Source organism: Chroicocephalus ridibundus, chromosome 4, assembly GCF_963924245.1.
Source record: "Chroicocephalus ridibundus chromosome 4, bChrRid1.1, whole genome shotgun sequence".
Lineage (NCBI taxonomy): Eukaryota > Metazoa > Chordata > Aves > Charadriiformes > Laridae > Chroicocephalus > Chroicocephalus ridibundus.
In genome coordinates, this window is record NC_086287.1 from 11,433,688 (window position 1) to 11,447,199 (window position 13,512).

The 13,512-nt window shown below is 37.0% G+C and overlaps 1 protein-coding gene across 1 annotated transcript in view; it reads right to left on the minus strand.

The window, feature by feature from the left end:
• Positions 1-281: 281 nt before the first annotated feature.
• Positions 282-13,512, minus strand: part of PARVA (parvin alpha) — a 72,536-nt gene continuing 59,305 nt past the window's right edge. The window contains exons 9-13 of the mRNA XM_063332522.1: positions 13,031-13,092; positions 12,293-12,361; positions 10,558-10,659; positions 9,680-9,752; positions 282-6,245 (exon numbers count right to left, since the gene is read on the minus strand). Coding sequence (XP_063188592.1) covers positions 6,169-6,245; positions 9,680-9,752; positions 10,558-10,659; positions 12,293-12,361; positions 13,031-13,092 — 383 coding nt within the window. The 3' untranslated portion in view covers positions 282-6,168. The remainder of the gene's footprint in view (positions 6,246-9,679; positions 9,753-10,557; positions 10,660-12,292; positions 12,362-13,030; positions 13,093-13,512) is intronic.

Here is a 13,512-nt window from a genome sequence, read left to right on the forward strand (position 1 = left end):
AAGTATACTTTGCTATTTTGAGTCAAATATGGCATTTTCTGACCTGCTGCTGTTAATCATTTCAAGCATATGTTTACATGGCTGTTTTTGCCAACCTACTTTCAGCTGTCACCAGCCCCCACAGAAAATAATAATAAACACTGAGTACACCCACAAAGAGATAACTGAGAACGGGTTAGATGCATAGAGAAGTCTGGAAGCTCTGAGAACATAAAAACCATACAGCCTTCCAAATTTTCCATCATACAACTCACACTTTGACCCAGTAACAACATACACTGTTGATTTTCAGGTGCAAATTTTATTGTGGATCATAGCAAAGGTTTCAGAAAAAGCACAGCAAAAAATCAGCAATAGAGTGTCTCTTACACAGTACATAAAATAGACTCTGTGAAAGCTACTAACTCTGCAGTTGAAGGCAATGCAGCTTAATTTAAACTAATCATTATTTTCAGATACCCATGTTAAGAAGCAAATTTTGCGAATATTCATTTTTCTCAATTAGTTTGATATTGAAATTGAGAACCAAGTATTTCAATGACAATAACGTTGCAGAGTGTGTAGTATTAAACTGTCAGACAGAAAAGAAAATCTCATTATTGCAAAAAGAAATAGTCACACAGAAAATATTGTCAAAATACATAAAATTAGCCCTAGTAAACGTTAAATGACTCAAAACATCTTTGGAGAATCTTTGGATGCTGAGGTATGCATTATTTTGTTATTTTGGTGCTGCTATCTCCATTTTTCAGGTGATACATCACAACAAAATAGAATCATAGAATGGTTTAGGTTGAAAGGGAGCTTAAAGATCATCTAGTTCCAAATCCCCTGCCATGGGCAGGGACACATACCTTACTTTAAACTAATTATAACTTTCTACAAAGGATTTCTTCAGCCTTTAATTGTACTTTAAAGAGAAAACCCACCCTAATTCTTACAGTAAAATGACAAAAGTCTACTAGGTAACAGTGCAGAAAATCTTGCAAGAGGTCTTCAAGGCACTGATCTCTCTTTGGGTGCTTGGCACACAGGCCATTCATGAAGGCTGTTTTGATAGGAAGATATGAATAACAAAAACTAGACTTAAAGCTAGTATTCAGTATATTAAACATCATATATATTTTTATCTGATGAAATAAAACCTATTACTTTTAAAAGCTATTCTGCTTTACAACACTGTGGCTTGCAGTAAGGTGTCTGCTAAATTAATCTGAAACATTAATTTAAAAACATACTTTAAGAAAATAAGAACAGAAGTCAACCAAGTAGCATTTACCCAAATCAATACAGACTACCTGAATGTAAACCATTCCCAAGCACTGTAACCTTCTGTAAAGCAGAAAGGATCAAATGCGCTGTTGATTTAATGCCACTAGTTTACATGGAGATATGCCAATCAGCAACTTGGTCCACAGTCAAATGAAGCCAATTAGGACCTTATCCAGCACTCGCCGGTCCACTTGAATCCCTGCCCTATGTAGCTGCAAGGGCTGCTGCCCCCCTATGACAGGAAGATATGTACTAAGAAATGTAAAGAACTAGATGTTCTGCACTCAGCTTATTAAATACGAAACTTGATGCAGCTGTATTCCATCAGACATATAGAGCAATCCAATTCTGGATTTTATGTGTGTGTCTCAGCTAAAATTATGCAAAGGTCCCTTCAATACCTTTTTTCTAGGGCCTGTTCTTTATAGTAACTAAATGCCAGTCAGCTGGGAAAGAAATCTCAAAGGAGTTGATCTCAAGATATTAGGATTTTAGATCATTATTTTGGCAACATCTTTATGACATACTATTAAGAATCTGTAGCTCCTCTTTGTAAAAAATTAGTTTTGTGTGGTTGACAGAGCATACCAGGATCCATCAACAGGGAAAGGATGACTATCTCCAACCACAAAACAAATCTGGATACCCTACTGCTGGATGCAATGCATGGATTACAAGTCAGAGAAGCACAGAAACCTCTGTTCTTTTGGCAGTTCCACAATGTCCCAGCAGCAGAAGTGTTTACTGTTTGTTTGTTACTCCAGGCAGACTAATAATCTGCCAGTTTTTGGTGGTCCTTCGTGTGACAGAGCACAACAGACAAGCACATTGGTCTGGTGGATGAGATCCAAATACCAGCATGAGATTTTAAGGCAGTGGCTTGGATTCATAGTACCTGGCTTTAGCCAAAGTGCTGAGATAGAAGCCTCAAGATCAGAGGCTCCCTCTGGGACCAACAGAGAAACTGGCCTCTCCAGGTGGCTGTTCATCTCTCACATGGGCTAAATCCATTGATTTGGATCTATTTTGGATCTCTACAGAGGGACCTGGACAGGCTGGATCGATGGGCCAAGGCCAACTGTATGAGGTTTAATAAGGCCAAGTGCCGGGTCCTGCATTTCGGTCACACCAACCCCAAGCCACGCTACAGGCTTGGGGAAGAGTGGCTGGAAAGCTGCCCAGCAGAAAAGGACCTGGGGGTGCTGGTGGACGGCCAGCTTAACATGAGCCAGCAGTGTGCCCAGGCGGCCAAGAAGGGCAACAGCATTCTGGCTTGTATCAGGAACAGCGTGGCCAGCAGGAGCAGGGAAGTGATCGTGCCTCTGTACTGGGCACTGGTGAGGCCTCACCTCGAGTACTGCGTTCAGTTCTGGGCCCCTCTGTACAAGAGGGACATTGAAGTGCTGGAGCGTGTCCAGAGGAGAGCTACCAGGCTGGTGAGGGGTCTGGAGACCAGGTCATATGAGGAGAGGCTGAGGGAGCTGGGCATGTTTAGCTTGGAGAAGAGGAGGCTGAGGGGAGACCTCATTGCCCTCTACAACTACCTGAAAGGAGGCTGGAGAGAGGTGGGTGTTGGCCTCTTCTCCCAGGTGAATAATGACAGGACCAGAGGAAATGGTCTGAAGCTGCGGCAGGGGAGGTTTAGATTAGATATTAGGAAGAATTACTTTACTGAAAGAGTGGTCAGGCAGTGGAACAGCCTGCCCAGGGAGGGGGTTGAGTCACCATCCCTAGAGGTATTTAAGAAATGTGTAGATGTGGCACTTCAGGGCATGCTCTAGTGGCAGAGATTGTAGGGGTTTTTTTTGTGTGTGTATGGTTGGACTTGATGATCTCAAAGGTCCTTTCCAACCATGAAGATTCTATGATTCTATTTAATTATTTAATTATAAATAAAACCAGGATTGACCTAAAACTTAAACAACTTCTATCTTAATATAAACAGGAAAATTCTGCATTCAGCTGTACATCAGCATACACCGCTGTGTATCAAGAATAAAAGCATCATAGATGTCAGCAGAATTTGGCACAACTAATTTAACATTTCACTTCCCTGAAGGAAGGTGCTGGCTTACACTGATTGCTGAAGAGCAAACTGTCTACAGTAGTATTCTATATTTCTATAATATTCTGTATCAAAGCAATAAATATTAGATATAATCTGTATATTAGATTTCATAGTTATCTGATAGCTATTTAAATCTACACTGTCAAAAATATAAGCAGTGACCCACTCCTACATGGCAGCATATACTTTTTGTGTGAATGTGTTAAAACTATCACATGGGTCTATATTTACATAGGAACATAGGACACTTGTTTATATAGCAGATTTTAATTTACATAAATTCTTGCCATAGGATAGATAATTGTGTAAAGGTTGGATATTGTTTAAATGCTTCTACAGTTCTGCATAATTGCATTTCAGCATAAGGATTTCATCATTCTGTCTCAGTTCTATGTTTTTTTAAGGATGGAAAATGGAGTCTGATAGATTTCAAAATCTCCAATAATATATACCAATATAGCACAGTAATACTTATTTTCAAGTCCCGGTAAAAACCAGTTTCACTATTGCTAACCTTTTTCCTTTACATTTATAAATTTCCTCTTTAAAGAAAGTGCACTCCTGAAAACAAGGGCAATCAAAATGTTTTGGCATTGCTGAGATGTAAAAGAGTATTTCAGCTGAGCATGACCTGCAGAAAAACCATCATACATTTTTTAATTAACAATTACAATTACTACAATCTAGCTGTGCAAATGAAAAACTTACATGTGAAACATTAAAATAAGCTGAAATGGCTCCTGGTATATACATGAGAAGTTCTGTCTCAGTTTGCTCAAAAAATGCTTTTGTTAATTCTTATCATCTAGCTTCTCAGATATTAAAGAGTTAATGAAAACATGTTCATTTTCACCAAGGTCAAAATGTCCAGTTATTTACCTGTGTAAAAGGCAAATAATAGTTATTTTCTGCACCCCTAATTTCAGAAACTCAGTTAAAATTACAGAGGTAAAAAATATTTTAATAAAGGTATTTAGAATGCTTATAACAATCAGATAAAAATTTCTGAGTTCAGAAAACATCCAGGTACTGTCCTCTGAACTAAATATTAACTTTCCTGTGCAACGGTTGATATTTACTTCTCAGAATAATAATTTTTGTGGCCCCCCAGCAGAAGTTAGTATCATCCTGTTATTAAACATCAGTTAGTGTTCATCAAAGACAGAACGTAATTGCTTGTCTTCCCTTTATGCTGACGTTGCACTGAAAAACTCTATATAAAAAAAAAGCAACCTGGAAAACTGAAAAATATGTAATGCTTTATACACTAAGTAACATATAGCTGGTATTGACTGTTCTTGACACCACTGCATTTCTTCAGATGAACAGAGTCAAGAGCTGACAGACTGCTTTCCCTTTCACCTATACCAATTCTGCCCTAACTGGATGACTATTAGCAAGTCTCTTTCCTGCACTAAGCAGTCCAAAGATTTCTAAACAGTTGTCCAGTAATTTCTGCCTGAAGATATTTTTCCTTACTGTGTAACCCAGGATCCCAAGAATCTGTGGCTGCATTGGAACACTTCTTTTAGAAAGGTCTCTGCCACTGACATGAAGACTTCTAGTAAATGATTAATTTACTCTTCAAGTTACGCTAGTGCAGTTTTTGATTAACACTTGTGTCAGGCAGTGTCTATCAGCTTCTTTATGGAAACATAACTGGTGCTTGATATCAAGTCTAAGGGAAAAATCAACTCCTGCTTCCCTTTTGTGCCTTTGTTAAAGCTAAAACCAAACAGGTAAGAGCTTATACTTGGTTATGATTAAAAAAAGTACTCTCTGCAGCCATATAAAATGACCCAAGAACCTTACACCGTAACAGAGACTTTGCAGATGGGAGTAGTTTTGCCCTAAAAGCAGTGCTTTTGTATCTGAAAGGCTACAGGAATGTTTCTGGAAAATAAATCTTATTTTTTGTGTTGGACATTATACAGCAAAATACATTTCCCATAAAACCAACCAAAGGGACAGATTCTAAATCCTATTTAGCAATAAATCTATACTTGCAACCTGGTAATCCTGTACTAAAACTACTAAAAGAAAAACAAGCCATTCTTTTACTTTCTAGTACTATGTAATAATACAAATATTACAGGAAACTGTATTATACAGGTGTGTTTTCCTAAAATGTGTGCTTTGCAAAAAAGATCTCTTCCTCAAACAAAATAAGTGACAAGCTGCAAAGTCTGCTTATGCGGAATGCTCAATAACACATATTTAAAGCAGAGTATCATATTATAGTAAGTCTTAAGGAATGAGTAGCCACTTCAGTTTGTACTCATAAAATTCAAGCCCAACAGCACCAAAAATATAGTCAGGTTAAGTGCTTGAGAAAGTCTCTTCTTTTTAGCTGTGAAGTGAACACAGCTTTTTCTATTTTTCATTTAACTGTTTCTCATAATTAGAATGTAACCATCTTATCATGGATAGAATATCCCCAGATTAGAAAATATACATGTAGAAAATATTAAAATAGATACTTGGTGCTGAATCTTCCTCTGATTGGCTTCAAAGGTTGAACTGAATGAAAGTTACTGAATGTTTTTTTCATTCTTGCTTCACCTACTACAAAGCAGTGTGAGGACAGTTACCACTGAGACATGAATTCTCACAGAATATACTCGAATACCTTCCTCCAAACCCTTCATAAGTTATATTAGTTTTAAATCTACTATATGAAAATAGTAGTGCAAGAATAATCAATTAAAAATTCTTCAGATAAATGGTTTAGTTTCTTTTAGGATAAAGATGCAGAGGAATACCGATGAAAAATATGCTAGTTATGATGCTTTCTTTGTTAGCGCTCCTTTATGTACCAAATCAATTCTTCACTCGACGTTCCTGTATTTGGTAAACAAATTGTACAGTACTCTCAGTGTAGACTTCAAGTCACAATTTACAATATCTAGAAAAAAAGGCAAGGGAAAAAACCATTAATAACTCCATTAGCTCAAAACATTTTCAGTAAAAGTACCTAAAAAGTGCCTAAAACTCCCTTTCCTTGCTCAGATCCATATCCATGAACATTTGAATCACAAAGATAGTAAGAAAGAGTAGAAATATAATAAAGCACAGTTTTTAAACTGGCAACTCAAAAATTATTATTTCAACCACTTTTAGTCAGAGATACAAATGGCTAATGATGCTGATGTAGAAATGCAACCAAGGTGCAACGAGACAAATTGTGCCTGGGATTACGCGTATTTATATGACTGAATCTTCAGTCGGTTGTGACCAAAAAGTAATGATTTTGAAAAAGTAATCAGGCAGGAACCAATGGAACTCTCCTCTTATGTAAGAATTGCAGGCCTGGGCCCATTCTAGGCTGCAACATCCTTTATTAGGCCTAATTTCAGCAAGATAGCTTGACACAAGTTTAAATTTTCTAAAGGATCTAAAGAAGCTAGGTGTACAAGTGGCCCTCAAAGACACTTCTGAAAATGCTTTGGGTTAGCTGATGTCAGTCCTTAGAAGGCTGCATCAGTCCTTAGAAACTCAACATCTAAAGTAAAGGATTTGTATGAAACAAAAAGCTAATGAATACCTGCTGTTTCCAAGAGAAGTTGTTGAGAAAGTCAATATTATTTCACAAGAAATCTATAAAACAAACTGACAAGTACTACTGCAGCAGTTTACACTTGAGCTTCAAGGAATATTCAGTCTCAAATAGGGACTTAGAATTGCCCTCAGAAAGAAAAGAATGGGAATACGAATAAGAATTTATCCTATCTCTTTCTGCTGACTGTACAGGAACTCAATCTCCTAACTTTTGTTCTTGTATTTGGCCATGAAGGTGCAAAGCAGATGGTGTAGATACTCCCATTATCTTCAAAAACTCAAGTAAGCCTAGTAAATTTTGTATTTAATCATCAGATAGTTTTGCTATTATATTTATCTACATTGATGTTTCTCACGATTGTGAAGGGGTTATACTTTGAAGAATGAATCCAATCAAACCCACGCACGGTGTCCCAAAGCATGCAAACTTTGAAGGGCTAAAGATATTAACTACATGGCAAACTGACGTCCATGGACTAAGGGTGAAAATGCTCAAACCTTGATTTTATGCTGAGCCTATGCATGGCCATGAAACCATGGCCACATGGTTTTGTGGCTCTTAATAAATCAGATAAAAAATGTTGGTTATAAGGTGAAGAGAAAATGCCAAAAGCTACAGGAAGGGCATGCTGCTCCCACATCACCATGTTATACTCTGCAGTACTGTTTGCATGTAACTCAGGAAGTTTCCTCTTTCAGGCCAGCAGCAAGCTACGTAACACCTTCATTTCCTAATACAGAACTTCAAATGAATAGAGAGATAACTTTGACAGGTCTTTCCAGGGTTACCAGAAGACTCCACCACCACCACAACAGAATTCCACAGAAAGGTCCAAACTAAAAAGCTGCACACTCCCAGAAAAAGATGAGGTTTTTTCCACTGATACATGTGTTTGCCCAACATGTATAACATTTTACTGGTTGCAATTTGCAAAAAGAGAAACTTGAGTTTGGCTTTGATTTACACATTTCAAGAAGTAATCAGAAAAAGCTCAGACTGCAAATGAATTTGTTATAGACTAAGTAGATTAACGTTCCGGCCATTTTTAAAGTAAAAGGTCACGGAAAACTTTTTAATACCTTTTCAATTATATTGCAAATAACCCAAATAAACTGTTGACCCCATAAAAATCATTGGTTTTCAAACTCATTTATTTAACCACATTCTTTTTTCCACTAAATATGTTTTTCATATTCTAAAGCACATTTCAGCATATTTTTTCCTCAAGAACCTCAAAGAAACAGTGTAGGAATTTAAAGAGTATTTAGTATACACATTTAGGGTAAGATCCTTTTCAATACTCTTTTGCTCACTGGAAATTTTAAGTACGGGCATTGTGCCCAATGTAACAACACATAAAACAGATGTGTTTTTCCATTCACATTGGGCAGGAAGTTTCATATTAAGCATTTCAATAATTGCACAAGAAATGTCTTATATATGCTGAAATATCCTTATGGCTTGATTTATACTGGAAAAATTAGCTGTCCCCTAGAGCAATAAATACCTGAAAAATTAAATGCCATAAGAATTTTAAACCTCCATGGGGAGTAAGGGATCACAGATACTCTCTGTTTTACTTGGATCCCTAGATTTCACTATTTCCCCCTTCTCTCTTTGACTATTTCAAACATAAAAGTCTGTGATGCAGTCACCACTGGTTAAGCATGATTGTGGATAAGAGTTCAAGCCATCAAAAAAAGTGAAAAAATAGGCTGGGTAGGTTGAGATTAAATGGGTGGGTAGCATAGGCCCAATCCTGAGACTTTTTGTGTGTGTGTGTGTCTGTGTGTGTGTCTGTGTGTGTCTGCTGCTGTTATGATCTGGAAGTTGTGAGGGATGGAAAATAAGCAGAATGGAGCAGAACTTGATTCACTGATATGTGCCTGAATCTCTAGGGATACCTTACTATCAGAAGTAAAACTCTGAGTATTAGCTTCTATCAACTCTTCAGGGAATGACAATCCAACACTATGGCAGGAAAAGACTGCGTGCACCACAGAATGTGAATCTGCAATTGATTATTATGGTAGGTAACCAGCAGAAGCCCAGCTACCGCCCCTGTTGGGAAGAATGTAGCAGAAGCTGCACGTCCAGCTCCTACATGGTAAGAAGCGGTAACTTCTCATGGGAGGAACCACAAGAGTACCCTATAACATGGTGAATCAAGGGCCCTATATCCAGGCCAAAAAGCTGGATTTAAACCCTGTATTTATATGTGCAAAGAGGAGTGGAATCCTGGTCCTGCTAACGTCAGCAGCAAAACCTTCATCTTCCCTGAAGACGCATATTAACTTTCAGTCTCCATCTCTAAATCTAATTTAAATATGCACGGTTAGGTCCTGCATTCAAAGGCAGTTATGTGAACATTTGAAATTCTTCCTGTTTTTTGAAAATTTTGTAAATTACACTGGAATACTTGAGATCTAGTATGAAGATGTGGGATGGGGGAAAATGGAGCAATTGGAGCAATTCATATCTGCCAGTGACACCATTCACAGTTGTATTCTTTTTCTTTCAGCAAATATCTGAGTACTACTGCATATATTTTGTCACACAAATCTTACCCTGGCCATTCAAGAAAGGAAGCCTTGCAACATTTGAAAAAGCATATCTATCACCTGTTCAAAATACAGTTACCTGAGCACTTCAAAATGTATCTTGCCTTTCACTCTTGGATTAATGTTTTAACCTTTATTTAGCTATACCATAATCCTATGATACGAGATCTGGATCCAACACAAATTTTTAAGGAGATACAAAAAAAGTAGAATAGATACCTTCTGGTCTTGGCTTTGGTTTTTCCAATCCACCATCTTGCATTAGCTCAAATGCAAAGGATACATTGAGGACCTAGTAATATAATAAAGGTAGTCATTATTGTGAACTATATACAATATAGTATAAATGGTCAACACAAGATTTATCGAAAGCTGCAGACCCGGATACTCGGAAGGGATAAAAACAGCCAGGACTCCATTTATCAATGGAAAATCTGGTCCTAGGAATCCAGACAACCCACTGTTGTTTTTTTCTGGGTGGTGACGGTGGTTTCAGAAATATCAAAGTAATTGAAAAATAACATGTGAACTAATACTACTCATAGAAAAATTACTTACAAGTAAGAATAGCCCACCTCCCGCAAGTTTAAAAATTGGAACATGATGGCTCATGAAGTGCTCTTGTCTTGAATAGACAGCTGAATTGCCTGAGTAGCAACAGACACTGAGGTAATGGCTGGTCTTAAAATGATACACTGTACATATATGCCTTTACGCTTCCAAAAAACATGAAACCTTTCAAATGTTAAATTTTTACGTTTTGGACACAAAAAATCAGTTCTGTCATCAATTCATGTGTATAGTTCTTTGTACACTTAACAAACAGTAAGTCTGGTTCAATGACAGCATCAGACAATGGCTGCCAAAATCAGTTAATACTTGCTAACCGCCTCATCATTAATATAATTTTTCCTTTTATTCCAGATAATCATTAATACTGAGATCTTAAAAAATGCTTGGAAATGTTTACCAGTACAGTCCTCTCTTGATTTCAACTATTTACATGAAATTTATGCTGAAAAATTTGTGTCACCCTTGTACTACTAGACACGTTTATATGTTTATTTGTTTTTAACAGAAAAATGAAATCTAATTACCTTTTGTTCAAAACTATCAGGAGTCAAGAAAAAGCTGTGCAGAGGAACAAAATAGCCTTCTAGGAGACCCATTAGCAGGACCAAGTACACACCATCTGCAAACTGTAAAAAAGACATTTCTCAGTACATTTTCTGAAGAATAACTCATTGCTTTGCTAAATGAACAAGACATATATGTCTAATGCAGAAGTGTTAACAAACTAGTAATACAAATATTTTAAACTGCAACTAAACGATCTCGTCTCACTTCTTTGATTCCTTTCATTTGGTTAGTATGTTCTGTTATGTCTTCTTCAAAACTGACCTAATGTTAAAATATACACGCAGAATAAAGTCCCTGGAAAGAGAGGTGGTCAGTGGCTTTGATCTATGCCTTTGCTTTCTGTTGTACTAGTTGTGGGGCATCACGACAGCCACCTTTCAAGCTCTCAAATGGCATGCATTCCCTGAGCAGAGAAAAGCAGAATGAAGGTGCAATCTCACGACTGCACTGAAATTCAGTATATCGGAGGAAATAAAGGAACAAAGAATTACCTTTGTTCATGTTCTGCAAGTCTGTGTCTATCTAATTTTAAGTGTACGTAATTACAGGTAGAAGATACCTAATTGCTATGATATTTCATTTCTATCTAAAAAAATAGCAACATCAGTAAGATTTTGTTAAAGGCCTCTAACTCTTACCCCTGTGGCATCAGGTCTGTCAGTGCATTGAGATACCCTCACAATCAAACTGAGATCTGAAGCAACCCATCACTTTCCTGATGTAGATAATTTTTCTTCAACTGACAGAAATACAGTCTCTCATCCTAAGGAATACTGTTTTGGATAAACGCTTAAGGGGCTTTTAGGTACATTTGAATAATACGTTTTTTCCAAAAGTAAACAATGCAATAAGCAGGCATAGGGAACACCTTTCTGAAAGCCCTTACGCGTTATTTCCATCTATATTTTAACTTTGAAAAATCTCTGTCAGATTGATATCTATTTAAATAAACCAGAGATTCTTAATAACATGAATCAAGCCATAAAATAAAGCCTATCCTGAAGACACCTAGGTTTTTTTGATAGCGCGGATACCATCCTTCCTGCCTGACTCTGTAATTTTCTTATGATAACTGCTGCAATTGTTCACATGGGGAGGTATTAGCACAGCAGGATTAAGCTTTTCTTTTAGCTTCTTTCCAGCCAATTTGCAACTAAGAACAAGAAAGACGACTATGTACCATGTTATTTCTGTGGTGCAATCAAGCCTGCAGCCCAACTGTACAGCTGCCTATGCACTTGGGTAGCTTCACTCTCAAGAACATATCCCCACTGAATAGAGTCATTGTAATCCCATGCGATTGTGTGCTTGTGTAAAGGTAGGCAGGAAACAACTGTTCAGCTTGACGTTGGATCAAACCAAGTGGACAGAGTCCTTTCCTGACCAAAACAAGCACAGGTTCTGCTTACAGCACTTGGCAGCACCCAACAAATAGTATCTGTTAATTAATTTTTATGCTAATGGCAGTACAAAACTGTTTTAGAGAAATTTAGCTGCCCTCATGACTTCTCTCCTTAATTGGTAAGGGTCTTCTTCATACAAACATATTTAGAATCGAAGGGTTTCCTGCTGAAATAACATCTTAGATCACAATCAATAATAATTCAATGAAATGTCTGGATGAAGTTGGGGGCATAGTGCATAACATAGTGCAAACTAACTCTCCCTTTAGGAAAGGCTGTAAAATCCTACCTGGGTCTCCAGTTCAGTGACCTCCAAATTCAATTTATTGAGATGCTTGTTCACAAAGGTGATGAGAGTCTGAAATATGAAAACAATGTAGTGAAAGCCTATTCATAGGGCAGCAGTTCAATGCATGTAGTACGAACTCCACTCAGAAGAGAATCTCCATGAGTGAAGGGACTGCAACACAATTTTTAAGTTTTAAAACTGAAATGTGACATAAAAAAAATAAAAATTTCCAAGAACAAAGAACAGAAATAAAATAAATGTTATGTATATGTATAAAAATAAACTGTTAAAACATAATATTTCTTAAAAAAACCCTTGTTGCCAACTATAGGGAAGTGGGTAATTGGACTCCAGTCAAATCTGACAGCAGCCAAAATACTGTAGGTCAGACCCCTGGCAGTTGTAAACTGGAAACCTCTGTGGCATCAGTACCCTCAATCTACCAGTTGGGTTCTACTGAACATACACTTTGACAACTTCTTTTTGATGGAAACTTTGATAACTACATGTTCTTCTGTGTTCCAAAGTTAAGTTCATGCTGCTAAATACTAATAAAAAGTAACACTGCATACATGAATTTGTATATTTGTTTAAGCATAAAGCTAAATCGTATTTAATACACGCAAGCTATGCCAATTATATATTATATACATACACACTCACTACATGCATACAAACCGATACATACAAGCATGCACATGCACAGATTATGCATTTTAAAAATAAAAATCTTCCAACCTTTTTCACTACATTGAGCTTGTCTGGAGCATGGTCAAATAAAGTATCAAATGCATCTCTTTCTGAAAAACATTCAGACACATTAATATCCTGAGCAGCAGTTGTCCAAATGCAGAATAAACCCTTACTAAGGCACACACTGGTTTAAGACAACAGAATCAGCAAAAAGTTTCAATATATTCTCTTTGTATTCCAAGTACCATGTATTTTGCATACTGCCGTCTTGCTATAAGCTTCTAGTAACTTATTCTCTATTATTTACAAAAAACATAATTTTCAAGTAGGATTTGGATTACCTAATAACCCTGTTTCTCAAAAATGAACAAAGAACAGTACCTTTATGTATAAAACCTTAAACAGCCAGATTCATGGAGCTAAGTAACCAAATGACTGTGTGCAGAAGAACATGAGTTTACATCTAGAGTCACTACAGCCACAGAGGAAGTTTTTCCCCATGGGCCACTGACTGCATTGTGGTGTGC